At 43.6% G+C, this 27,010-nt stretch overlaps 1 protein-coding gene across 1 annotated transcript in view; it reads left to right on the top strand.

The window, feature by feature from the left end:
• Positions 1-1,884: 1,884 nt before the first annotated feature.
• LOC103037566 (protocadherin Fat 4) overlaps positions 1,885-27,010 on the top strand; it is a 118,520-nt gene continuing 93,394 nt past the window's right edge. The window contains exon 1 of the mRNA XM_022676656.2: positions 1,885-7,150. Coding sequence (XP_022532377.2) covers positions 2,036-7,150 — 5,115 coding nt within the window. The 5' untranslated portion in view covers positions 1,885-2,035. The remainder of the gene's footprint in view (positions 7,151-27,010) is intronic.

Genomic DNA, 27,010 nt, shown 5'->3' with positions numbered 1-27,010 from the left:
ACTCACCTGACTCAACTCACCTGCTCATTAAACCCGTCCAGCATCAACACGCTCTACTGATACCGTGCTCAACAATTAGAAACATAGTTATAAAATGCTTATGTAATTATACTTTATTACTTAGGTTTACTTAAGTACTTCAGTATGAGTATTATATGTACTGCGCATTTTTCCTAGTATTTTCCAATAAAAATATATTTTATTGCTTTTTACATTTTAGCCTGTCCACTTATCCTTTATTCTGAATTATATTTATTTCTTATTAATTCAATCTTATATCGTGTCTATGTTTTTCTAAAGCTTTTAAAATGTATTTATTAGTCCCTTTAAGTTACAAATGGTCGGCTGCATTAAAAATAAAGGTTGATTAAAAACAAACAATTAAATATCCTTTTATATAGTATTTATATGTTTTATTCATAAATAAAATAGCACTAAAAATAAAATAAATAGAATAAATGCAGTTCCTTACGCTGGCCAATAGGTGTCGTTGCTCCCCTATAAATATAACCCTATAAAACTTTAGATCTGCTCTGGAACACAGAGGGACGCCTCTATCACTCACCACTCATTTTTTTCTACTTCTTTTCTTTTCTTTAGTTTAGTTTAGTTTAGTTTGTATAAAATGAAGAGATCACTTCAGTTTCTGAATCAGTTTCTCTGATTTTGCTATTTATAGGTTTATGTTTGAGTAAAATGAACATTGTTGTTTTATTCTATAAACTACAGACAACATTTCTCCCAAATTACAAATAAAAATATTCTCATTTAGAGCATTTATTTACAGAAAATGAGAAATGACTGAAATAACAATAAAAAGATGCAGAGCTTTCAGACCTCAAATAATGCAAAGAACAACAACCAGCTAATATTTATAAATTTTAAGGTTTTAAGAGTTCAGAAATCAATGTTTGGTGGAATAACCCTGGTTGGTTTTGGCATCATGTTCTCCTCCACCAGTCTTACACACTGCTTTTGGATAACTTTATGCTGCTTTACTCCTGGTGCAAAAATTCAAGCAGTTCAGTTTGGTGGTTTGATGGTTTGTGATCATCCATCTTCCTCTTGATTATATTTCAGAGGTTTTTCCAGAGCTGTATATTTGCAAATAAATGAATATATAAATATAAAATGTGCATTTGCAGAACAATGTAGGTAGTCCAGATCCTGGAAGTAGCGATCCGCTCCGCGGTTTCGCCCCAACTGCCTGGGCGCTCAAGCTGCAGCTCGGCTGCCGCTTGAGCGCCCAGGCAGTTGGGGCGAAACCCCCAAGCGGATCGCTACTTCCAGGATCTGAACCGCCCACCTCCATCCTAAAAGAATAACGGTCCTCTTACCTGCCAAAGACTCTACCATGATTGACCCTCCATCCAACCAATCAGCACCGAGCCCGTCTCGAAGGCGGGCCAAAGTGGGACGGCTCCTCCAGCCTGGTCCAATCGGATCACCGGTGGGCGTGTCCTCCTCAACTTGCGCTTTTGTTCTGAGTTTTGTTCTGAGTGTGCAGGAGTGAAGCTGGAGCTCATCGCACTGGACTGGACTTTACGAGGAGTTCCCATTGCCTCCTCCTCAGACTTTTTTCTTTTTTTTATTTCCTTTGCCTTTAGCGACTTTGGGATACTTTACTTTTTTCTTTCTCTCCATTTTTCTTTTTATCTTTTTGCTTTCTTTCCGGAGAGTTGAGACCCTACTTCTTCTTCTCCCCCCCTCTTCTTCTGTACTGGTCGTTACAATGGAAACTCTGAGCACTGGGATCTGTCTGCAGCACCAGTTTGGGATATAGTTTCATCCACCCCAAGGCAAAGCAAAGCAAATAGGACCTAAAAAGGCATCTGAAGGGGACTTGCAACTACTTCTGGATTTTGTTTGAACGCACTTTTTCAGAACTTTCAGGACTTTTTAGGTCCGATTTTCTTTTCTTTTCTGATCGTATACTGGATTACGCACCATGCTGTAGCTTCTGGAGTTGGAGAATCGTACCGGAGTGGATGCATCTGGTTGCGGGAGACTCTCCAATAACGGTGCACTGGAACTTATGGCACTTATGGCTCCTTCACGTAGGACTTTGGCCGGGTTTCACCTGCTCCTCTTCACGCTTTGGACCTCTTCTCCGTGCTCCTCTTCCACGCAAGTTCGGCAAGAGTTTCAAGTCCTGGAGGAGCAACCGGTGGGCACCTACGTGGGCACCGTGCAAACGCGTCCGGGATTCACCTACCGCTTCAGCGAGACGCACCGGCTCTTCGCCATCAATGCCACAACCGGCGTGGTCTACACGTCGTCCGTGATCGACCGGGAGTCGCTGGCCAGCAGCGTGATCAACGTAGTGGTGCTGTCCAGCCAGCCCACGTACCCCACGGAGGTGCGCATCGTGGTGCTGGACATTAACGACAACTCTCCGGTCTTCCCAGACACATCGATCGTCGTTTCCTTCAAGGAGGACGCCACGAGTGGACGGCAGGTCATCCTGGACACGGCCACGGACGCGGACATTGGCAGCAACGGCGTGGACCATACTACGTACCGGATAGTCCAGGGCAACGAGCAGAGAAAGTTTCGCTTGGATATCACGGTAAACCCCAGTGGTGAGGGCGCTTTCCTCCACTTGGTGACCACAGGGGGTTTGGACAGAGAGCTGGCACCTTTCTACCAGCTTCTAATCGAGGTGGAGGATAAGGGCGAGCCAAAAAAGTACGGATACCTGCAGGTGAATGTGACAATTCAGGATATAAACGACAACCCACCAGCTTTTGATTTGGATCAGTACCAGACTAGTGTCTATGAGGACGCAGCTATAGGATCCAGTGTCCTGCAGATCACAGCCACTGACCAGGATGAGGGCGCCAACTCAGACATCAGGTACTTTTTAGATGAAGGAACTCCCTTTCAGATAGACCCTAAAGCAGGTACTGTTGTTATAAAAGAAGCTTTAGATTATGAAGTAAAGAAGGAGTACTCTCTGACTATACATGCTGTAGATAATGGAGTACCATCACTCTCAGGCAGGACTGAGGCTACCATCAAGCTCCTTGATGTAAATGATAACGATCCTGTTGTAAAGTTTAGATACTTCCCCACCACTTCTAAATTCGCCTCAGTTGACGAAAACGCTCAAATAGGAACGGTGGTGGCGTTATTGACTGTTTCTGATTCAGATTCCTCCTCAGCTAATGGTAACATATCTGTATCTATACTAGGGGGCAATGAGCAGGGTCACTTTGAGGTGCACACCTCACCTGTCCCTAACCTGAGCTTAATTAAGGTAGCTAGTGTTCTAGATAGAGAGCGTATATCCTCGTATAACCTCACTGTGTCCGTTTCAGACAATGGCAGGCCTGTGTCGCGCTCCTCGTTCGCCAGCCTGGTCATATTTGTGAATGATATCAATGACCATCCGCCCATATTTCAGGAGGCTGTGTATAAGGTAGATATTAGCGAAGACGTTCCTAAAGGCAGCTACATTAAAGGTGTTTCAGCTACTGATGGTGACTCTGGGCAGAATGCTAACCTTCGCTACTCTCTGGTGTCTGGAAACAGTTTGGGTTGGTTCGCCATAAGCGAGAACAGCGGCCTTGTAACCAGTGCCGCCCTGCTGGACAGGGAGACGGCGTCCGTGGTGGTGCTGAACATCAGCGCCAAAGACCAGGGGCTACAGCCCAAAATATCTTACACTAAACTGATCGTGAACATAACAGATGTGAACGACCAGGTACCAACATTTACGCAGAGTAGTTACCACGTGTCGCTGGTTGAACACTCACCAGCAGGTAGTGAGCTGTTGTCGTTGTCCGCTACAGACACAGATCTTGGCGCTAACGGTACTGTACGCTTCACTTTTGATGCAGAGACTCCAGCGACAGTGCAGGAGCTTTTCCGTTTAGACACGATAACAGGGAAGTTAAGTACCACCACTGAGTTAGATAGAGAAGACATGGGTTCCTACCTGCTGTACGTCAGAGCTACTGATGCAGGTGCACCACCTCTGCACTCCATTGCTAAAGTCAACGTCACACTTAAAGATATTAACGATAATCGCCCCGTATTTTACCCTGTGCAGTACTTCGCTAATATTAAAGAAAACGAGCCTCCCGGCTCTTTTGTCACGACCGTGTCAGCCTCCGATCCTGACCTAGGGAGAAACGGCACAGTCAGATACACCATAACAGCTGGCGACACATTCAAGTTTCACATTAACAGCAACACAGGAAAAATCACCACTCTGGTGCTTCTCGACAGAGAGGAGAAAACAGCCTATCAGCTGCAGGTCTCTGCCACGGATGGTGGGGAGTTGCGCTCCCACACTCATGCCATTGTCACTATCACTGTGGTTGACACTCAGGATAATCCTCCCATCTTCACTCAGAAGGAGTACAGCTTTGTGATGTTTGAGAATGTAGCCCCCAACACAGTGATAGGAACCATCTCTGCGTCCACAGTCGACCTGAATACTAATATCACATATCTGATAGCGTCAGGAGACCAGAGAGGTCTGTTTGCGGTTAACAGTGCCACAGGGCACATAACAGCTACCAGTCTCATAGATAGAGAAGAGCAGGCCTTCTACCAGCTGAAGGTGGTAGCCAGAGGAGGAGATGTTACAGGAGAAGCTTTAGTGAACATCACTGTGAAGGATTTAAACGACAATGCTCCACATTTCCTCCATTCCGAGGAACATGTCAGCGCTGTGGAGAACTGGAACACAGGTCATCACATTTTCCAAGCTAAAGCTTTTGACCAGGATGAAGGCACCAATGGCATGATTGTGTATAGCCTCCAGCAAAACCCTAAAGGACTGTTTCATATACATGAGAAGCACGGCCTCATCACACTCACCGGCCCCCTGGAGGTAACCACCAGCTCTTATCAGGTGGAGGTCGTTGCGTCGGACCGCGGTGTTCCCCAGCGTACCTCCACCCTCATTTTGACAGTTAGCGTGTATGACGTCAATGATAACGCTCCTGTGTTTGATCAGCTTTCTTATGAAGTTGTCATCCTGGAGTCGGAGCCTGTGAACAGCCGCTTTTTTAAGGTGGAGGCTACGGATAAAGACTCTGGACTGAATGGAGAAATAGTGTATGACATCACAGGTGGAAACACTAATGACATTTTTGGCATTTTCCCTGATGGACAGTTGTACATTAAAGCAGATTTGGACAGAGAAGTGCAGGACAGGTACAATCTGCTGCTGGTAGCTCGCGACAGAGCTGTGGAACCGCTAAGCGCTAGTGTTAATGTTACCATCATCCTAGACGACGTCAATGACAACCGTCCGCTTTTCAACAGCACAAACTACGTGTTCCGTTTCATGGAAGAGCAGCCGCGAGGTTCGCTGGTCGGACGCGTTTTCGCTGAAGATAAAGACTTTGGACCAAACAGCGAAGTTCGCTACTCATTCGAAACACCACAGCCTAACTTTGAGCTGAATGCCATCACCGGAGAGCTGAGCAGCACTCTGCAGATGGACAGGGAATCCTTAATGAGGCAGCGAGGAACAGCAGTGTTCACCTTCACAGTGATCTCATCTGATCAGGGCCTTCCTAAACCTCTCAAAGACCAAGCCAAAGTGCAGGTCTACATCCAAGACATCAATGACAATGCTCCCAAGTTCACCAAGGACATCTATCAAGCCTCCATCTCAGAGTCAGCACCGAACATGACCCAGCTGCTGAGGGTTTCCGCCTCGGATGTGGACGAGAACAAAAACGGACAGGTGCGCTATCATATATCAGAGGGCAACGAGGAGACCCAGTTCAGCATTGACAGCAGTTCTGGTCAGGTGACGCTGGTGGGAAAGCTGGATTATGAGGCAACATCCTCATATTCTCTGAAAATAATAGCTGAAGACTCTGGTTCAGTTCCTCTGTCCTCCTCCTGTCTGCTTAGCGTTAGCGTTCTGGATGAGAATGACAACTCCCCATCCTTCTCCAAGTCCTCCATGTCAGTAGATATTCTTGAGAACATGAGAATTGGAGAACTTGTAGTATCCATCACAGCGACAGACTCAGATTCAGGTTCTAACGCTGATATAACATACAGCATCATGGCTAACAACAACCACGGCACTTTTAGCATTAGCCCCAGCACTGGCAGCATCTTCCTGGTCCGAAAGCTGGACTATGAAACCCAGTCTCTGTACAAACTCAACATCACAGCCAAGGACAACGGCAGGCCGCCCAGATCCTCCTCCATCCCTCTTGTAATTCACGTGCGAGATTTCAATGACAACCCCCCTGTTTTCACCCCAGGTGACATATTTAAGTCCATCCCTGAAAACCTTCCCCTGTCAACCTCCATCATGACCATCACGGCTCACGACACGGACGCAGACATTAACGGGGAGCTGGAGTACTCCATCGTCCAGCAGACCCCGAGAGGAAACCACTTCAGCATCGACCCCATCTCTGGAATCATATTCAGCAACGGCCAGATCGACAGAGAGTTCTCCAACCTGTTTGAGCTGACCGTCAAAGCGACAGATCAGGCGGTTCCTGCTGAGTTTCGCAAGTTCGCACTGAAAAACGTCACCGTATGGGTGACAGATCAAAATGACAACGTTCCCAACTTTATCTCCCAGAATGCTCTAGTGGCTGAAGCCAACATCGTCATTGGCTCAATCCTGACAACAGTCATGGCTTTCGATCCGGACGAGGGAGCGAACGGAGAAGTGGAATACGAACTGGTGAAAGGTGACTCAGACACCTTCATCATGGACAGGTACAGCGGCGACATACGAGTGGCCTCTCAGCTCGTCCCATCCAAGCTGATCTACAGCCTGACCGTCTCCGCCACCGACCACGGCACGGACCGCAAGACATCGCGGACGGAGCTGACCATCATCCTCCAGGGCACGGATGGGCCGGTCTTCTCCCAGCCCAAGTACATCACCATCCTGAAGGAAGGGCAACCTCCAGGTACCAACGTCATCTCCTTGGACGCATCCAGCCCTCGTGGCACCGGGACCAAGGTGGAGTATTTCATCGTTTCGGTCCGGAGTGGTGGAAAGGCCGTCGGAAGGCTGTTTACCATCGGACGCCACACCGGCGTGATCCAGACGGCCATGGAGCTGGACAGGGAGCACGGTGCGGACCTGTACCTGCTGGACGTGTACGCCATCGAGACGGAGGCCAGCCAGCCCCACACTCAGAGAGCTGAGGTGAGTGAGGCGATGCTTTTCTGATTAGCTGTGTTTTTCGCTCGCGATGATTGTTTACGGATTGCTTTACTTGAGGAAATGTAACGTAATTGAGAAATGTGTTTTTGTGCATGTGCATGTGTCTGTGACGCTGATGTTTCCTGCATATTGTGCTAGAAAAGCTCAGAGGAGACGTAAATGAGAATTCAGTGCCGTGCTGCAGCATATGCTGAAGCTATTGGCCTGGTTTAGGTAGACGGGGAGTCAGGGGGTCCAAGTTAAAGCTCACGTGTACTCGTATTTATGCATTAATTACATTTCTTCACTTCTTCACTGCCGAGAGATCTGGAATGTGTTAGATGTAAAATACCTTGCACTTGTGGAAGCTGGAGTTGCTATAAGTGGTGCTTTGTGCCTTATTGTTCCAGCTCCCAGAAAGCACAGCTTTGCTGAGGCGCTTGCTTGGGTTTTTGTCTGAGAGCGGGAAGTGTGCAGCGTATCCTGTGTTTCGGCGAGTTCCTGCGGAGAGAAGCCGCCTTATCAGCTGTTGCAAATTCCACAAATCAAGACTTTGGACAGCTTTACTGATTGCCAGTATTTATCAGAGTCTCACAACTTGCTTTTTTTTGTTTTGAGTTCTGAAAGAAAGAGAGGAAAGAGAGAGGAATGGGACAATGAGAGCAAAAAGGGAGGGTGGAAAGTAGCCTTTAGTTGTAGCCTCTTTTTCAGATACCTGTCCCCCACAGAGCGAAGGGAATTACTCTGGATTTGAGCACTCGGGGCCCGGGTTTAGTGCCGGGTGGTCCCAGGGCTCCTGCTTTGTGCCTCCAGATTTAGCTCAGAGGGCAATAAGTGACCATTAAATTCGGCTGACCTCCTAAGTCCTGCTGAATAGACGTTTCTGCTCAGAGGGAGCGAAAAAGAGACAGAGTTTGAAAAGAGAAATATTTAAAGCTGAACTTCAGTTCGGTTTGGTCGTGACGGTCCTCCAGCGCTTCTGTTAAATTGTCCCCTCGGGACCGAGTTAAAATCCTGTGCAGACGAGAAGATCAAAAAAAAAAGAAAAAGAAAGAGCAGGAGAAGTAAGAAAAGAAAAAGGCGTACAGAGAGCAGGCAGCCCTGGCTGTCGGGGTGGCTGAGGCCAAGCCACTCCTCAAATGAAAACCAAATGTGATTCTATATATGCTTTTAGGAAATTTCAGCTGGAACCAAAAATTTCATGTTATTACAGCCTTGATGATACGTGTGTTTAAATTGATTTTTTTTCTCTCTCCGGCTCGGCGTGGCCCGGGAGGACGTCCGCGGTGAGGAAACGTGTTTTGTATTATTACTTTAGCAAAAGAAAAGCCTCTCCGGAGTGTGGCTGTGTTCCAACTGTGTTCTACACACTTATACACTAAGATATACAGTCTGTAGAGTCTGTATAGTAAACAGGAGAAAGAGTTAAGGCAGTGCTGCTTTGTGCTTAGTTAGGATGAAACTAAGAGCATTTATTTACAGAAAATGAGAAATGGCTGAAATAACAAAAAAAAGATGCAGAGCTTTCAGACCTCAAATAATGCAAAGAAAACAAGTTCATATTCATAAAGTTTTAAGAGTTCAGAAATAATCAATATTTGAAGGAATAACCCTGGTTTTTAATCACAGTTTTTTTTCATGCATCTTGGCATCATGTTCTCCTCCACCAGTCTTACACACTGCTTTTGGATAACTTTATGCTGCTTTACTCCTGGTGTAAAAATTCAAGCAGTTCAGTTTGGTGGTTTGATGGTTTGTGATCATCCATCTTCCTCTTGATTATAATTTATATTCCAGAGGTTTTTAATAAAACTCTGTAGCTGTATATCTCTCGCTCTTTCTTTCTCTGTCTCTTTATGTATCTCTCCATTAACTGTCTTTCTCTGTTTATAAACATCTCTCACCCTATTGTCTCTCCCTCTCTCTGTTGCACTCTGTCTCTCCCTTTATTTAAAAATATCTATCTGCCTGTCTGACCATACTGTCTCTCTCTCTGTGACAGACAGTAAGTGTGAGTGTGAGAGAGTAGTGAGGGTTAATGGTGATAATCTGGAGGCGGGGTTATCACTACTACAGGTACTGATGTATTTATGAGCTACACATTGGGACGAGGGATGCCAGCGAGCGAGGCTGAGGAGGAAACGCTGCTCACACACACACACACACACACACACGCACACGCACACGCACACACACACACACACACATGCACACGCACACGCACACACACACACACACACACACACACACACACACACACACACACACACACACACGCACACACACACACACACACACACTCACACACACACACACACACACACACACACACACACACACGCACACACACTTAACCTCTCAACTTCTCAACTTCTGTAGGTACGAGTGTCAGACCCTCTGTGCCATCTGTCTGATCTAATACTGCTCTCTCTACCTCTCTCTCTTTCTCTTTCTCTTTCTCTCACTCTTTCTCTCTCTTTCTTTTTCAGTCTCTCTCACTCTTTCTCTCTGTCTATCAGTCTCTCATCCCCCAGTTTGCGAGGGCAGTGGGAGGCGAAAGGTTTTGGACAGTTAAGAAGCACATTCCTCAGAGAGAGAGAGAGAACGAGAGAAAGAGGGAGACAGAGAGAGAGAGAGAGAGGGAGAGAGAGAGAAAGGGAGAGAGAGAGAGGGAGAGAGAGAGATGTAGAGAGGGAGAGCAGATGGCTGGAGAAGATAGAGGTGTCTTATGTGTTTATTTAACTCAGTAGGATGTGTGTGTGTGTGTGTGTGTGACGACTATTGTCCTGCAGCAGCTCCAATTGCATACTAAACTGTCATGCCAAAAGTCATGGGACTGCAGTGAGTAAACTGCACCTGTGTCTATACGTTGTGAGGTGCTATCTCTTTAGCTCATATCCTGTACATCAATACTTTATAGTCAAGGTGTCCAGAGCTTTTGGTTTAAAGTGGGTGCCATGGTTTTCCTCAGAGACTTGTGCAGTATTCCAGGTTGCAGTGGTGATGGTAGATGGTCGATGTGGTATCCCAAATGGTTGCTGAGGCGTAATAATGTTGATGTTTTTTGTATTGCACTTGGTTGCTTTTGCCTTAGTTGGTTGTTGGGACGCTGCCCCTACAGTATTCTAGATTGCAATTAAAACTGCAGGTGGTTGCAAAGGTGTAGCTAGATGGTTGTTATGGTGTCCCACATGGTAGCTAGGAGGTTGGTGGAGGGCTTGTTTTTTTTGTTTTACATGCTGTTAGTTTGCTAGTATACATGACTGTGGACAGCAGACTGTATTAAGCAGGGATGCACCGAAATGGGAATTCTAAACAGATGACTGATATTATTTTTATTACTTTAAAATTATTCAAATTAAATAATAATCAGCTCAAATCAATTAATTTTTAAGTTGCTTAGTCCTATGCAGTAAACTAAAGTATTGGTTTGAAATATGGGTCAATGCCGATGATTCTAAAAAAAGCGATTATCTGCTAAAACCGGTATAATTCTGTTATCATTGAGCGTCAGTAGTATTTAGTTTTTAGGTTTTTATGATGCAGTCAGGTGTCTCTCTCTTAGTGTCTCAGTGTTTGTGTGCTGAACAAATCTCACTTTAACTCCAGATGTCTGATGCTGACCCATAGAAACCTTTGTTGACACTGAAATGCTGTGGACATTCCTACACATGTTATTATTATAATACAGCCTAAATGAAAAACACTTTTCTAGAAATTTACATAAAGTCTTCACTTCACTCTCTCTTCTTGCATCCATCCATCTCTCTTGATTTGTTGATGCAGGGTTGTTCCCACCGTTGGGTCTAACCTCTCGTGAAGTCACATTTCAGTTTGGAGAGGAACAGGAATTGTTTTTAAAAATTATAATTTAATACAGTAAATGTATGAGAAATTATAAATATGGGAGGATGGCAGGAAAGAAGGGTAAAATACGGTCTCCTGACCAAAAGGGGAGACTTGACATGTGTGGTTAGAACTAATAACCTCCTGCTGATGCTGCCGTCAGTAACTTTAAAGTACTAAATCCAATAATAGACTATTAGTGGTTAGCAAGTTCACCTCCCAGCACTGGGGTCTTGGGTTCAAGTCCCAATCTGAGTGATGATTCCATGTTCTTTCCATATTTTGCGCAAGTTTGGCGCTGGATAGCCGTGATGCTAATAACCAGTTTCGGCAGGGTTAAAACAGAGTGATATCTGCATACACTCTCTCTCTCTCTCTCTCTCTCTCTCTCTCTCTCTCTCTCTCTCATCTTACCTCTCTCGCCCACACAGTAGTGTTTAGCTGCTGCAGGTTTGTAAACAGATTGCAAGTCCAGCTGTTGTTGTTTACTGAAGACGGTGAATATTTTACATACCGCACTGGTTCACACACACACACACACACACACACACACACACACACACACACACAGCTCAGTGCCAACGCAGAATTAAAATGTCTTGTTTAGTAAAAATCTTTAGCCTCAAAAGACATTTATATATATATATATATATATATCACTCTTTTTTACTCTCTCTATTTCTCTCTCTCTCTCTCTCCATCCATTGTGTCTTCCCAGGAACATCCACCACCAGCTGTGGGAGGACACACACACACACACACACGCACACACACACTCATTTTAAAACCAGAGGCAGTGTAAAAGGTTCAGGCTGGAGTTTGTATGTGTGTGTGTGTGTGTGTGTGTGTGAGTGTGTATGTGTGTGTGTGTGTGTGTGTGTTTGTGTGTGTGTGTGTGTGTGTGTGTGAGTGCTGATACACTGGCACCAGCGAGAAAAAAAACTATTCTTATCTTCCTCAACTCCTTTATGAGTTTTCCACTGGGGTATGCACACACACACATACACACACGCACACACACACACACACGCACACACACACACACACACACACACACACACACACACACTACTCTGGGCTTTAGAAAAGTGCCAGTAACTGTCAGCAGCTCTGTTTTCTTTAAGGCCAGATTATTACCAATCGAAGCTCTAACCCAGTAAACACACACGCAGCCAGTACAGACCCGGCACATTTAAGGTGGTTGCTGGGGTGTTTTAAGGTGGCATTTTGGGCATTGTCAGCAGTTGCTGGGGGGTATTGTTATTAAATAAGTGCTAATGCCTCTTAAAGGAGTGAACTCTTTGTACAGATGTGTACAGTACTGTTCCAGATTATTGAAGGTGGATGCTAGGTTTTAGGGTGTTTTAGGGTGGTTGATAGGGTGTTATCATTACTATGCCATAGTACAGAAACCCCAGCTCAGAGTTTATAGTAGTAATAGTCTCTGCTTCATAATAGGAATCTGATTGGTCCTATTCAAATCATTACAGAATGAAACTGGCCAATCAGAGGGGAGCAGGGCTCACCATTGGCTGTGGTCAGTTAGGTAATGGTTCTCTGTGATTATTACCAATATATTAGCAGTCTAATCAATAACGTTTCTATAAGTACAGAGATCAGAAACAGAACTTCACTTCAGTCGGATTTGGGCAGCCTCAGTGCAAGAGGGTTGTATGTAAATAGTTAGGAGTGTATTGTGTGTGTGTGTGTGTGTGTGTGTGAGTGTGTGAGTGTGTGTGTGTGTGTTGGCTTTAATTGAAAACAGCTGGACGGTTTTGGGCAGCCACTCCGAATTCTGGAGGTTCAACGTGACTGAATCTCCTCACGCGTGATCAGAGTACCTGATCTCTCTTTCTCTTTTCTCTCTTTCTACCCCTCTCTCTTTATCACTCTCTCACAGTCTCTCTCTTCATCTTCCTCTTTCTCCCTACTTTCTCTCTCTCTTTCTTATTTAGTCTTTTTCCCTCCCTTCTCACTCTTCTCAAACTTTTTATATTCTCTCTCTCATTCCTTTTTTATTCTCTCTCTCTCTCTCTCTTTCTTTATCACTCCCTCACAGCCTCTCTCCATCTCTATATTTGCTCTTTCTTTCTGTCTCTCACTTGCACTCTCTCTCTTTCTCCCTGCTTTCTTTTTCTCTTTCTTATTCATTCTTTTTTCCCTCTCTTCTAAAAACTTTTTATGTGCTCTCTCACCCCTTTTTATTCTTTCTTTCTCTTTCTCTCTTTATTTTCTGTCGTTCTCTCTCTTTCAATTAGTTTATTTCTCTCTCTCGCTCCCCTTTTTAGTCTCTCTCCATCCTTTTTTTACTTTCTTTCATGGTATTTTGCTTATTCTTTCCCTACTTTCTGTCTCTTTCTCATTCAGTCTCTTTTTAAATGCTCTCACTCTACCTTTACAATCTCTCTTTATCTTTCTGTATTGTCTCTCATTGCCTTTTGCCCTTCTTTCTGTCTTTCTTTTCCTCTCTCTCTCTCTCTCTCTCTCTCTCTCTCTCTCTCTTATTGTCTGAATTTATACAGTGGGGAAACAGTTCTTCTGGATTTGATTATCCCAGTGGATCTTATGTCATAGTGTATATGTGTGTGTGTGTGAGTGTGTGTGTGTGTGTGTGTGTGTGTGTGTGTGTGAGTGTGTATATACAGTGAGTCCAAGAAGTATTTGATCCCTTGCTGATTTTCTTTGTTTGCCCACTAATAAAGACACTATCCTTCTGCACTTTTAATGGTAGATATATTCTAACATGGAGAGACAGAATATCAAGACAAAAATCCAGAATATAATTTTAAAGAATATATTTTAATTAATTTGTATTTCAATGAGGAAAATAAGTATTTGATCCCTCTTGCCAAACACACTCAATACTTAGTGGCAAAGCCTTTGTTTGCAAGCACAGCGGTGAGACGTTTGTTGTAGTTAACCACAAGTTTAGCACACACACCAGGGGGAATTTTGGCCCACTCTTCTTTGCAGATCCTCTCTAAATCATGAAGGTTGGTGGGCTGTCGCTTCAGCTCCCTCCATAGATTTTCGATCGGATTGAGGTCTGGCGACTGGCTGGGCCACTCCATGACCTTAATGTGATTTTTCTTGAGCCAATCCTTTGTTGCCTTTGCTGTATGTTTAGGGTCGTTATCACGTTGGAAGACCCAACCACGGCCCATTTTCAGATCCCTGGCAGAGGGGAGGAGGTTGTCCCTCAGGATTGTGCGGTACATGGCTCCATCCATCTTCCCAGTGATGCGGTGAAGTAGCCCTGTACCCTTGGCAGAGAAACACCCCCAAAACATTATGCTTCCACCTCCATGCTTGACGGTGGGCACAGTGTTCTTGGGGTCATAGGCAGCATTTTTCTTCCTCCACACATGGCGGGTGGAGTTGAGGCCAAAAAGTTCAATTTTGGTCTCGTCTGACCACAAAACCTTCTCCCAATAACTTGGTTCATCTTTCAAATGATCATTGGCATACTTGAGGCGCGCCTCCACATGTGCTCTCTTCAGCAGGGGTACCTTTCGGGCACTGCAGGATGTGAATCCATTGTTGCGCAAAGTGTTGCCAATTGTTTCCTTGCAAACTGTGGTCCCAGCTGCCTTCAGGTCATTTGCTAACTCCTGCCGAGTGGTTGCAGGACGATTTCTGACCGTTCTCAGCATCATTGCCACCCCACGAGGCGAAATCTTCTTTGGAGCACCGGGCCGAGGTCTGTTGATTGTCATGTTATACTCTTTAAACTTTCTGATAATTGCACCAATAGTTGTTACTTTCACATCCAACACCTTACTAATCTTTTTGTAGCCCATTCCAGCTTTGTGAAGGTCAACAATTCTGACTCTGAGGTCCTGTGACAGCTCTTTGGTTTTACCCATGTTGGAGACTTGAAATCTGTGTGATCTGTCTGATTCTGTGGACAGGTGTTTTTCACACAAGTGATTAGTGAGAACAGGTGGCTTCAGGTCAGGTAACAAGTTGATTGGGAGTGTCTAACTGGTCTGTAAAAGCCAGAACTGCTAATGAATACTAAGGGATCAAATACTTATTTCACTCCATGAAATACAAATCAATTAATATATATTCCTTAGATTTATTTTCTGGATTTTCTTTTTAATATTCTGTCTCTCCATGTAAGAATACATCTACCATTAAAAGTATAGAATGATCATGTCTTTATTAGTGGGCCAACGAAGAAAATCAGCAAGGGATCAAATACTTCTTGGACTCACTGTAAGTGTGTGTTAACATTGTTCTGTTTGTGGTGAGTCATTTAAGGTTCTGACATGTTTGTATAACTGTAAAGAAAACAAACACAAAAAAGCTCAAAATGCTTTATCATGTAATAAATATGTAATTATGTTTAAATTATTCAGAACGACCATAAAAAAAAAAATACATACATACATTTTATATATATCTTACATAATAATAATGCACACAGTTTTCTACAAAACCAGGAAAGCAGTGAATACAGGTCTGGTCTGATTAGATGATTGTTCCACATCTATCCTCCTCTCTCTTCTGGCTCCACTGGGAGGAGCTGAAGAGTCTGATGGCTCTTGGGAAAAGGGATCTCCTGAGTCTGATTGATGATCGATGAATGCTAAACATGCCTTTACAACACACTCAAACACATTGTACCCAGTTCACAGTTCACATTTCCTTGTCCTGCCTCGTCTGCAGATTTGTTGCTTTGGACTTTCTGTCTTCTACACTAGATTTTGCAGCACTGTTGTGAGGATTTGATTGTTTTTTTTAAACAATTGTTTGGATATTTAATTAGAAAAATTAGGATATTTTCCAGTTATAAGGCTTTAAAGTTTACAATATAAATGTGAAATTGTGAGAATTTCTCTATATTGTCTGTAGAGGGAACTCAAAAAGAAAACTCTAGTTCCCACCATCAAAACCAGTGAGCAGGAGCTTCTCTGAGGGGGCGGTTTGAGTGCTCTGGCTCTGTTCTGGGCGTTTGTGGTGATATTCGGTATCCGGTTGCTGTAAGAGCGCCTCTCTCAGGTCGGTCTCGGGGTGAGCGGGGGTTTGAATGGTGCGGTCAGGCTATTGTTTTAGCATTGTGCCGGACTGTGACGTTGATTTATGGGACTGAATGGGCTGTTTTACACGCTGTTAGCTCCTCTGTGTGTGATTATAGAGAGGAAGTGGCTCTTTAGAGGCTTAAAGAGAGCAGCAAACTCAATCAGTTAACTCCCATTGATCCCACGCCGCCTCCGATACGCCGCCATACATCATCCTACAGCCACCCTCAGTACCCACTATACCTTATATACCACCATACATCATCCTACAGCTCGCTCAACTCAACCGCCCTCAGTACCCACTATACCCCATATACCACCATACATCATCCTACAGCCACTCACAGTACCCACCATACCCCATATACCACCATACATCTTCATATACCACCATACATCATCCTTCAGCCGCCCTCAGTACCCACTATACCCCATATACCACCATACATCACCATGTACCACCATACATCATCGTACAGCCCGCCCTCAGTACCCCATATACCACCATACATCATCCTACAGCCAACCTCAGTACCCACTATACCTTATATACCACCATACATCATCCTACAGCTCGCTCAACTCAACCGCCCTCAGTACCCACTATACCCCATATACCACCATACATCATCCTACAGTCACTCACAGTACCCACCATACCCCATATACCACCATACATCATCCTTCAGCCGCCCTCAGTACCCACTATACCCCATATACCACCATACATCACCATATACCACCATACATCATCCTGCAGCCCACCCTCAGTACCCACTATACACTACATCCATCTACATTTACTTAAACTGCAGTTACATTTACTTATATAGTAACTCTGTATTGTATTAGAGAAGTGGGCGGAGCTTAAAGTTGTGTACAGTAAAGTTGTAAGTGGTATAAATGGAGTTATTTTTGGTGAGATGTGTTAAAGTGATGCAGTTGTGGAGATGGATGGAGTAATTAGACGAGTGTGTGTGATGTCAGCGGGGTGTGTGTGTGTGATGTCAGCATGGTGTGTGTGTGATCTCAGTGTGATGTCTTTGTGAGTGTGATCGCGTGACTCTGTAAATAATGATTTGCTTATTACATCCCATCATGACGCGGCGGCCCACTGGGACCATCGCTAACACCACAGCAGCCCCAGCTCTCCCAGAGCTCTGGCTATTGTTCAAATCATTTATATATATATATATATTTCGTATGTATATATACTATGATATAGTCTTTAAAATAATAAAGAATAGCAGGTTCATTTCAAAAGGGAAAAATGGTGAAGCGTAATTCCTTTGGTTGTATTTATCATTTCCAGGTCAGAATATATTTTAAAACCTTTTTTGGACCTGTATAGAGGTATTTTAAAAACCAGAGATAAAAACACCATTTAGTAAAACTCCTTCTTACAGCAAGCAGCTTCCCAACCTGAAAAACAACACTGTTCCACACGTTTCACACAATACTCCATTAAAAGATCTAAACCTGTATTATAAACCTTGTATGCCTATACAACCCTTTATTCTTATTATTCTACACAACAATGAAAATAAACCATTAACCCAGTAAAATACCGTCCAAGTGCTGAAGGCTGCTTTCAGTTTTCTCGTTTTGTGTGGAACTGTGACCCTGAAGAAGCATCAAAAACAAAAACAACTGCTCCCTATAAACAATAGCCCACTTCCCCCACGACCAGCACACAATACTGCAGCACTGACCCAGCTAAACAATACAACAATACCCCCCCCACCTTTACACACTCTTAAACACTCGATAAGTGTGATACAGAACCTTTAATATTATTATTACCATACAGAACCTTCTGTAAAACATTATTCAACACTTTATTACACACTGCTATAGTACTTAATGCTTTATTACACACTGCTATAGTACTTAATGCTTTATTACACACTGCTATAGTACTTAATGCTTTATTACACACGGCTATAGTACTTAATGGTTTAGTACAGAGTGCTAACTACTATCCTAGCCCTGTACAGCTCTAATCTTTCAGCTGGAAAACAGTTGGTTACTGAAAGTGTAGGAAACAGTTACTGAGCGTAACACTTCATCATCAATGGACATACTGCTGTCCCATGACTTTTGGCATGTTCCATGACTTTTGGCATGTCCCGTGACTTTTGGCATGTCTTATCTCTCTTTATCTACTTGTAACTTTCTCTTCTGAACTGATTTAAGGAGCTGATTTATCTCACTCTGGGGTTTTTGTAGCCTATTGTAAGAGTGTATAAGTGTGTGTGTGTGTGTATAAGTGTGTGTGTAAGTATGGGTGTAAGTGTGTGTGTGTGTAAGTGTGTGTGTGTGCGTGTAAAAGTGTGTGTGCTCTCTATTACCTTCTAAAACACTCCCTTAATCAGATTTGTGAGTTGGACCCCGCCGGGCATCCTCACAGAACCTCAGCTCTGTTTTCTTAAAGAGATCAGGGTTAGATCAGTTTGTGTGTGCGTGTGTGTGTGTGTGTGTGTGTTTGAAAGTGTGTGTGAGAGTGTGTGTGGTGCGGAGTGTGTGTAGGTCCGTTATTGGTCATATGGAGTTGATCAGTGGGTTTGGGTTTGATGTTCTGATGGTCAGCCGGACCTGTCTGACCCCTGCATTAGCCTTCATAACGCAGTGTGTGTGTGTATGTGTGTGTGTGTGTGTGTGTGCTTATACACACAACCTGCACTGGGTTTGCGTGAGCATGATCTGTGCTGTAGTATGTACGTAGTGTGTGTGTGTGTGTGTGTGTGTGTGTGTGTGTGTGTGTGTGTGTGTGGCATTAGATGGAAACTTGTTGGGCTAGATACATACTTTTCCTGTCGTTACGATAGCAAAGACACACTGACACTTTATAAATATTATAGCACCATCACAGCCATCTGATAACAAAAAGCAACCACCTGACAACACCATAGCAACCACCTGGAATACCCCAGCAACACTCTAGTTACCACTGATGGTTTATTAGAACTCTGTGTTCAATTCTCACTGTCCACAATTCTACTACTTTCTGTTCATAAAAAATATCTGAAGTTCTTCTTTTATAAAATGATTTTCTTTAAGGAAACGTGGATTAATTCAGTCAGAAATAATATTTTAAATGTATTTCAGCTCTAAAATGTGTTTTTATTAAAGCTGAAGGGAATAATGAGAATAATGGGCCTCTGTTAAGCTGCAGAACCGGGTCTAATGAGCATCTAACAGGTTTATAAACACACAGTGCCCTGATGTAAACCCTCAGCGTCATATACTGTAATTATGACTGATATACATTATTCACTGCTCTCACACTGCTAACACTTACACTGCGTTTACACTGGTGCTGTGTGAGGTACAGTGTGTGTGTGTGTGTGTGTGTGTGTGTGGTAACTACATTAGTTGTGAAAGTTATTTGAGCTGCTGCTCAGACGCCAAAACCGTGAGTCTCCAGAACTTCTCTAAACACTGGCGAGAAATTAGAGCTGGACAAACTGCGTTTATTATATTAATGCGTTCCATATGTCCGGGGGACGGGAACGCTGGGGGAACGCTGGGGGAACTCAAAGGGAACGCTGGGGTAACAGTGGAGAAATACTGCGGCAATGATGGGGGAATGCTGTGGGAATGCTGGGTGAACATTTGGGGGTTAGGGTTTTGGGGACGAATGCTGGGGTAACACTGGTGGAACATTGGTGGAACAAATTCTGAAGGAACGTTGTTGGAACAAATGCTGGGCGAACCAATGTTGGGGGAACACTTGGGGAACGCTGGGAGAAAGAATGCTGGAGGAACACTGGGGGTACACTATTGGAACACTTGGGGAACGCTAGGGGAACACAAGGTGAACATTTGGGGAACGCTGGGGAAACTCTGGGAGAATGTTGGGGGAACGCTGGGCAAACACTGGGGGAACTCTGGGAGAATGTTGTGGGAATGCTGGGCGAACACTAAGGGAACTCTGGGACAATGTTGGGGGAATGCTGGGCGAACACTTGGGGAACGCTGGGCAAACACTAGGGGAACGCTGGGCGAACTTTTGGGGAACACTGGGAGAATGTTGGGGGAACGCTGGACGAACACTAGAGGAACACTGGGAGATTGTTGGGGAACGCTGGGTGAACATTTGGGGAACGCTGGGCGAACACTAGGGGAACACTGCGAGAACACTGGGAGAACACTTGGGGAACACTGGGAGAAAGAATGCTGGGGGAATAAATGCTGGAGGAACGCTGGGGGTACACTATTGGAACACTTGGGGAATGCTATGAGAATGCTAGAGGTACACTAGGCGAACATTTGGGGAATGCTGGGGGAATACTATGGGAACACTGGGGGGAACACTAGGGAAACGATAAATAAATGTTGGGGGAACACTAAGTGAAGATTGGAGGAACACTGGAGGAATGTTGGGGGAACGCTCAGCTGGGAATAAATTGAACCCGTATCTTTATCTCGCTCTTTGTCATCACATCAAAGCCGGGGGCGGAGCCTCCGCCGTGCTCCAGCATTAGTATTGGCCGGCGGCCCGCAGGCTCAGTCTGCAGAGCTGGACCTTCTCAGGCTGGATGAAGGTGATCCCTGTTAAGATATCAGAGTGTGTTTTTCTGAGATAAGAAGCGTTTTTTAATTACAGTTTTTCTTTTTTAAATCGCCAAGCGACGTCCAACTATACTGTCATCTGATATATTTTCATATTCAGAATTTTTTTTGAATATTGTTTTTATATTAAGGTTTTTGTTCTTATTGTTCTGCCAAATATTTGCTGTGTATTTCCCCCTGTGGTTTTTAAGATAGCAACTCCGATCCGAATCCAGATCATTCGCTCTGATATGATTTCTGCACAGTAACATTAGTACGATTTTTCTGTGGGTTTTTCCCATAGAAATGAACATCATTAAAATGTTTGTGCTTCATTTATACTGTACATCACAATCATACAAATACAGTAGCAACACCTAGGCAACCATTCAGAGTTCCACAGTAACCACCTGGCAATGCCGTAGCAACTGTGGCACCATAGCAACTGCCTAGCAACCACTTAGGAATATGATGTTAACCTTAAGGATGCAGGAGGAGTTCTTTAAGAACACAGCAGTAAAAACAAAGGATCAGAACTGGATTAGTATTGAAATATATATACATATATATGTATATATTTATATTTGTTATATATATATGTGTGTGTGTGTGTGTGTAAGTGACCCAGTTGATCAGGCATGTAGATTTCTGTAGATAATCAGCAGCATCTTCAGATCTTCCTCTTCCTTCATTAAACTCATCATTAATGGCGTTGTGTTGTTGTTGTTGTTGTTTATCTGGTTGTTTGTTGTTTATTTACGCATGCAGTCCACACTCTCGTTAATTAGGCCGAGCTCAGTCTGCAGAGACACACCCCTGAACACTGCTCAATTAGAATATGATTAACACACACACACACACAAACACACACTCATATTTAAATTCACATATTTAAACATATTCCATCTGTTTGAATATTTTATCTCTGCTCTTCTTTTCTCTCTATATATGATTCTATTTTTTCCTCTGTTCATTTTTTTTCTTTTATTCCTGTTATTTTCTATTTTCTTTAATTTATTCTGTTTCTTTCTTTTTCTTGGATTTTTTATTTGTTTCTCTTTTATTCTTTATATAATTTCTGTCCTTCGTTTTTTTCTGTTTCTCTTCATTCATATAGTTTTTTCATCCTTTTTCTCTCCTTTTTTCTCTTTCTTTTATTCACAGTGGGATGCTGTAGTGTCCAGTAATGTGGGGATTATCAAGGATAACACAGTTCCTCTCTCTCTCTCTGTCTCTCTCTCTCTCTCTGTCTCTCTCTCTCTCTCTCTCTCTCTCTCTCTCTCTCTGTGTCTCATGGTTGTCAATGGAGGATTATAGTCTGGGTTGTTATCCTGTTTAACGCTGAGATCGCACCAATTTTCTGCTTAAAACTCATCCAGCTCCGAATTACACCGTCCACATTATCACACACACACACACACACACACACTCTGCATTAACACTGTGTCAACACACACACACACACACCGTGTTAACCAGCCTGATCACACTACACTGCTCTATGTGTTTGTTAAGGAAATCTTGTATTTGGATCTTAAGGGGGGAAAAAATAAATATACTGTAATTAAAACAGTTAAAATGGAAAAGACTGATTTTAGCAGTTTTATATTAAACTTCGGTATGCAAACTAAAATAACTACTTCAATGCTGCATTTTTCTGTAAGATGAAAAGCTTGGCATAAAAGAAAATAAGTTTTATACAATAAACATCTTTGTTGCTGTGCAGAAATTAAAATGCTTTAAAATAGATTCTATTCTTTACAATTAAATAAAAGTTGTTGTTCTATAAAGAAAATTAAGGATTCATGCAATTAGACTATTGATTACAGAGTGAGCTCATGAGGTGTTGTTCATTTTAGTGGATGTTTCTGTTTTACTGTCAAAAATGACGAAAAAAAAAAAAGATGCCAAAAAACAATTCAATCAGCTTCAAACCTCTTTTGATAATAAACTCTGATTTAATGTGGATTAATAGTTCACAATCTGCATTACAACAATTTCTCCAGTTTGTATATAAAATCATAATAGAAATAATAGCAACACGTTTTTTTTTTTTTACATGTTTCTGGCAGAAATTCACACTGAGGGAGTGACCTGCACTTTCCATGTTTCTGTTTTTATTTGTTTCACCAACAAAAAACTAAAAAATATGGCAGAAAAAAGTTTTAAAAAAGGGAAAAATTGCGAAAACGTTTATAAGCACTGTTGTGATGTGAACTTGTTTTTTGACAGCAATCCACACTATGTTAAAGTGTTTTTAACTTAAGAAACATGAATTATCTTTTAGGGCATTCTGGTCTCCATCTGTATTCTTCATAATTCCATAGTTCATAGTTTGCTTTGAAAGTGATGCACTTCTGATGTTTCTGTTTTTATTTATTTTCATCATCAAAAAAATAGAAAATATGTCCGAAAAAATTGAAAACGTGCAAAATTACTAAAAATATGCCATCAGTTTCAAACCTGACCAAATAATAATGATCTTTCAGAACATTCTTCAGAGTTTATTAGGAAAAGTGATGTAATTACAATTCTTATGTTTCTGTTTTTATTTGTTTCACTGTCAAAAAACTGTGAAGTTATGTCAGATTAATCAGATTATAGGCGCTGATGTGATGCGGACTTGTTTTTGGCTCCAGCCCAGGCGAAGTTAAAGTGCAGTTAACTGTATAAACATTATCAGCCCCTCAGAACAGACGCTCTGTTGTCTGGCTACACCATATTGCTTCATTAAACTCCTATTTTGGTTGATTAAACTGGTTTTATTCTGGTGCGGGTTGGCGGGGGAAGTGGTGTGAGTCTGAGAATGTGGAGTTTCACAGCGTTTAAACCTCCCCTCCGCATCTCCAGCCACAAAAGCCTCCTTGTGTTTGCGTCGGATTCCTGCAATTTTCAGGGTATTAATCTTTCTTTTTTATACAGTCAGATCCAGCCTGCCTCCCGCGCATAAAGGGAGCTCTCCGAGAGCCATGCCTTTCGGAGGGTAATGCTCTTACGGGGCGGCTGAGCCTCTTTTGGGGCGACCCACTTGTTTCACGGCCCCTGTCTCCCGCGCCTGATTACTGACTGCTTTATAAAGTCGTCCGAAGTTCTTCGCCACTGAATTTTGCACCTTTTCTGGCGTAGCCATGGCCACCGCGGAGCCAGCCGGCATTCAGAGCCGTCCGCGGATCTTTTAAATGCAAATGGGTTCGAGGAGAAGAAGAAGAGGGCGAGTGTGTGAGTGAGTGTGTGTGAACTACGTGTGTGTGTGTGTGTGTGTGTGAACGAAAAGTGTGTGTGTATATGTGTGTGTGTGGTGCGAAAGGAGAGAAAGGCTTCAGGCCTGGGAGGCAGCGGTGGACGTTTTTCTCTCCGTCTGACAGCGACGGACCAAAAGGAACCCTTAAAGTGTGACAAAAGCTTGGCAACATCATTACATTCTCCCTCACACACACACTCACTCTCTCGTACACTCGCGCGCACTCTCACACACACATATCTGCGAGACAGATCCTGTCTCTGAGTCGTGATTGGGTCAGAAAGCCGTGCTTGATGTTTGGACTCTTTGACTCCTCTCGCCTCTCCATTGGAGACTTTCCTCTTTCCTTTTTGTCTTCTTTGGGACGGGCTGAGAGGAGAGAGAGAGAGAGATGGAATGAAGCGAACAGAGAGAAAGAGAGAGTGAGAGAGAGAGAGAGAGAGAGAGAGTGTGTGTCCAATCAGCCACAATCGGATCATTTACGAGTGAGATCACTCTGCAGGAATTAATGTGTCTCTTATTGGCCGATAGGAGCGATGGAAAAAAGCCGCGAGAGTGAAAGGAGAGGAGTGAAGAGCGAAGGAAAGAGAGAAAAAGAGAGAGACAGTTGATGATGTAAATGGTTCTGGAAAAGTATAGAGTGTGAGATATCATAGAGGCCATAAGATTTTAATTGGATGTTGGGATGGGAATATTTGGGGGTGTTAGCAGGTGATTCAGGAATTGAGGCACAGTGATTGGCTGGATGGAGGCGTGTTGGAGATTGGACACAATGGTTTGGGGCTTTGAAAGAGATTTTTTGGAAGATATTTGAGGAGCTCAGGGTTATTGGTGTTGTGAGAACACTGAAGATAAAATACCAGTGTCCATAAACAGCTGGACATGTGGCTTAGGTTATTTGGAAGATCTTTGGGTGCTTTGGGAGGCTGGGAGAGTTTGGAGAGGTTCAGGTCCTGAATCTGGGATAGGTAGGGGGTTTAGTGCCCAGAGTCTGAAAAGTTGGGAGTTATTGAGGTACTAATTCTGGGGTACAGAGGCTGGGAAGTAGTGGAGGAGTTTGGGGGTCCTCAGACTGGAACTAGAGAAAGATTTTGGGCTTGGGAAGATGGGGATTAGGGAGAAGTTTGGGGTCCTGATGCTGGGAATATTAGAGGAGTTTAGGTCCTACTTTTGGGGCTAGTAGATGATTGGGATGACTGGGATATCATCAGGGAAGTCTATGGTCTTTTGACTGGGTATATTAGCGGGGTTTGAGATCCAGAGGCTGGCAATAGCATGCAGGTTTGAGGCCTAGAGGTTGGAATAGCAGGGAGTTTAAGGTTACGTGTGAGTTTGAGGCTGGAGTTGAGTTTGGGGTAGATCCAGAGAATGGACTATTATGGGAGTTTGTGGGATCCAAAGTTTTGGAGGCTGGAATATCATGCAGGTTTGATGTGTAGAGGTTGGAATAGCAGGGAGTTTGAGGTTAAGTGTGAGTTTGAGGCTGGAGTTTAGTTTTAGACCCAGAGGAAGGTCTATTATGGGAGTTTGTGGGATGCAGAGACTGGGATACCATCAGTGGAGTCTGAGGTCTGTTGGCTGGGGTTTGAGGGGAGTCTGAGGTCTAAAGGCTGGGGGAATCAGGGGAGTTTGAGGTGTGGAGGCTGAAATATCAGAGGAGTCGATGTTCTGGAGGCTGGGATATCATGGGAGTCGGGGGTCTTAAGGCCGGAGCTGTCGGAAGAGTTTATGACACGGAGGCCGAAGGGTCTGAGGAGGTTTGAGGAGGTTGGGTATTGAGTGGCTGGAGAGGAGGGGCGCATGCGACTGCATTGTGTCTTAAGTGAGAGCAGGCAAAACAAGAGCAGTCCAAACAAAACTCTGGGCGAGAACAGTGTCCTCTGTGTCCCCCGCTCTGTGCGAGTGGGAGGAAGGCTTGTAAAGTTGAAGTGGTGCTTCCCCTCGCTCTCCCGGAGGAGTGCTTCTGGCCGTGTTGCCGGGTGCTGGAGTGGAGGGGTTCGGGGGTCGCTGTGGAGACCAGCTCCAGAAGTACTCTCTCATACGCCTGTGACTCTGCCTTTAGACCTCGGTACCCAATCAAACAAATACATCAGAACAAATAAAACAAACAAACAAAATGTTTTCTTAAATATTTAGAGTTGGATGGATTGCTTTTACTATGAGGGAGTTTCCCGTGCCACGGTTGCCACAACCCTCACCGTGATGTTTACTCATATGAGGCTTGGACCTGTATCTACAGCTCTGGAAAAAGTAAAATAAAAATAAGAGAGCATTTAAAAATGATGAGTTTCTCTGATTTTACCAAATAAAAAAAAAACCTGGAATATAATCAAGAGAAAGATGGATGATAAAGAGCAGATTCAAGTCCAGAAAATAACCCCCCCCCCCCCTCAGGATTCAGAAAATGTAGAAAACCTTGAAGCTGAAAAGGTTGAGAGACCCAATGATTGTGAGGTTCTATTGGTGTATAGGGATAATGTGTGAGATTTGGGATCCAGAGACTCAGGAGCAAAGTTCAGAGGCCGGGACATCAATTGAAGGGAATTGAGGGAATTTGAGGTCTGTAGGTTGGGCTAATGGGGTAGTTTGAGCTCTAGAGACTGGGATAATGGGTGAGATTTCTCATAGATGTTTGATGCCCTATGTTATCAGGGCAGTTTAAGATCTGAAGGCTGGGATTTTAGGGAGTTTGGCGTCCTGAGGGTGCAGTAATGGAGGATTTTAAAATCTAAATGTTAGTATTTCAGGGAGTTTAAGGTCCTAAAGGTGTGGTAATTGGGGAGTTTAAGGTCTAAAGGCTGGGATTTCAGGGAGTTTGAGTTTCAAACTTTAGAGTTTGGAGTTTTATAGAAGAGTGTGGGCCCTAGTTGATCAGATATAAAATCTGGGATTTCAGTAGAGTAGTTTGAGATATGTAGGAGTATAGTTTGTTGAGTATGAAGATATTGGAGGATTCTTGATACTGGGATGGACAGGGGTTGAGATACAGAGGCTGAAATGTAATACGAGTTTACGGGCTCATTGTTTCAGGGATATCGGTGGGTCTTGAGATCCAGAGGCTGAAATATCAGAAAATTTTAAGTCTGGTCTCCACAGCAGAGTGCTCCAAGTAGTTGGATCAGAATTCTGAGCAGAACTTTTAGTTTCAGGGCCTGATTTTAAAGACCTCCACTGTTGGGCTTGTTGACTGAACCC

Source organism: Astyanax mexicanus, chromosome 19 (assembly GCF_023375975.1).
Source record: "Astyanax mexicanus isolate ESR-SI-001 chromosome 19, AstMex3_surface, whole genome shotgun sequence".
Taxonomy (NCBI): domain Eukaryota; kingdom Metazoa; phylum Chordata; class Actinopteri; order Characiformes; family Acestrorhamphidae; genus Astyanax; species Astyanax mexicanus.
Note: the sequence above shows the minus strand (reverse complement) of the source record. Positions and strands in the feature narration are given on the sequence as shown.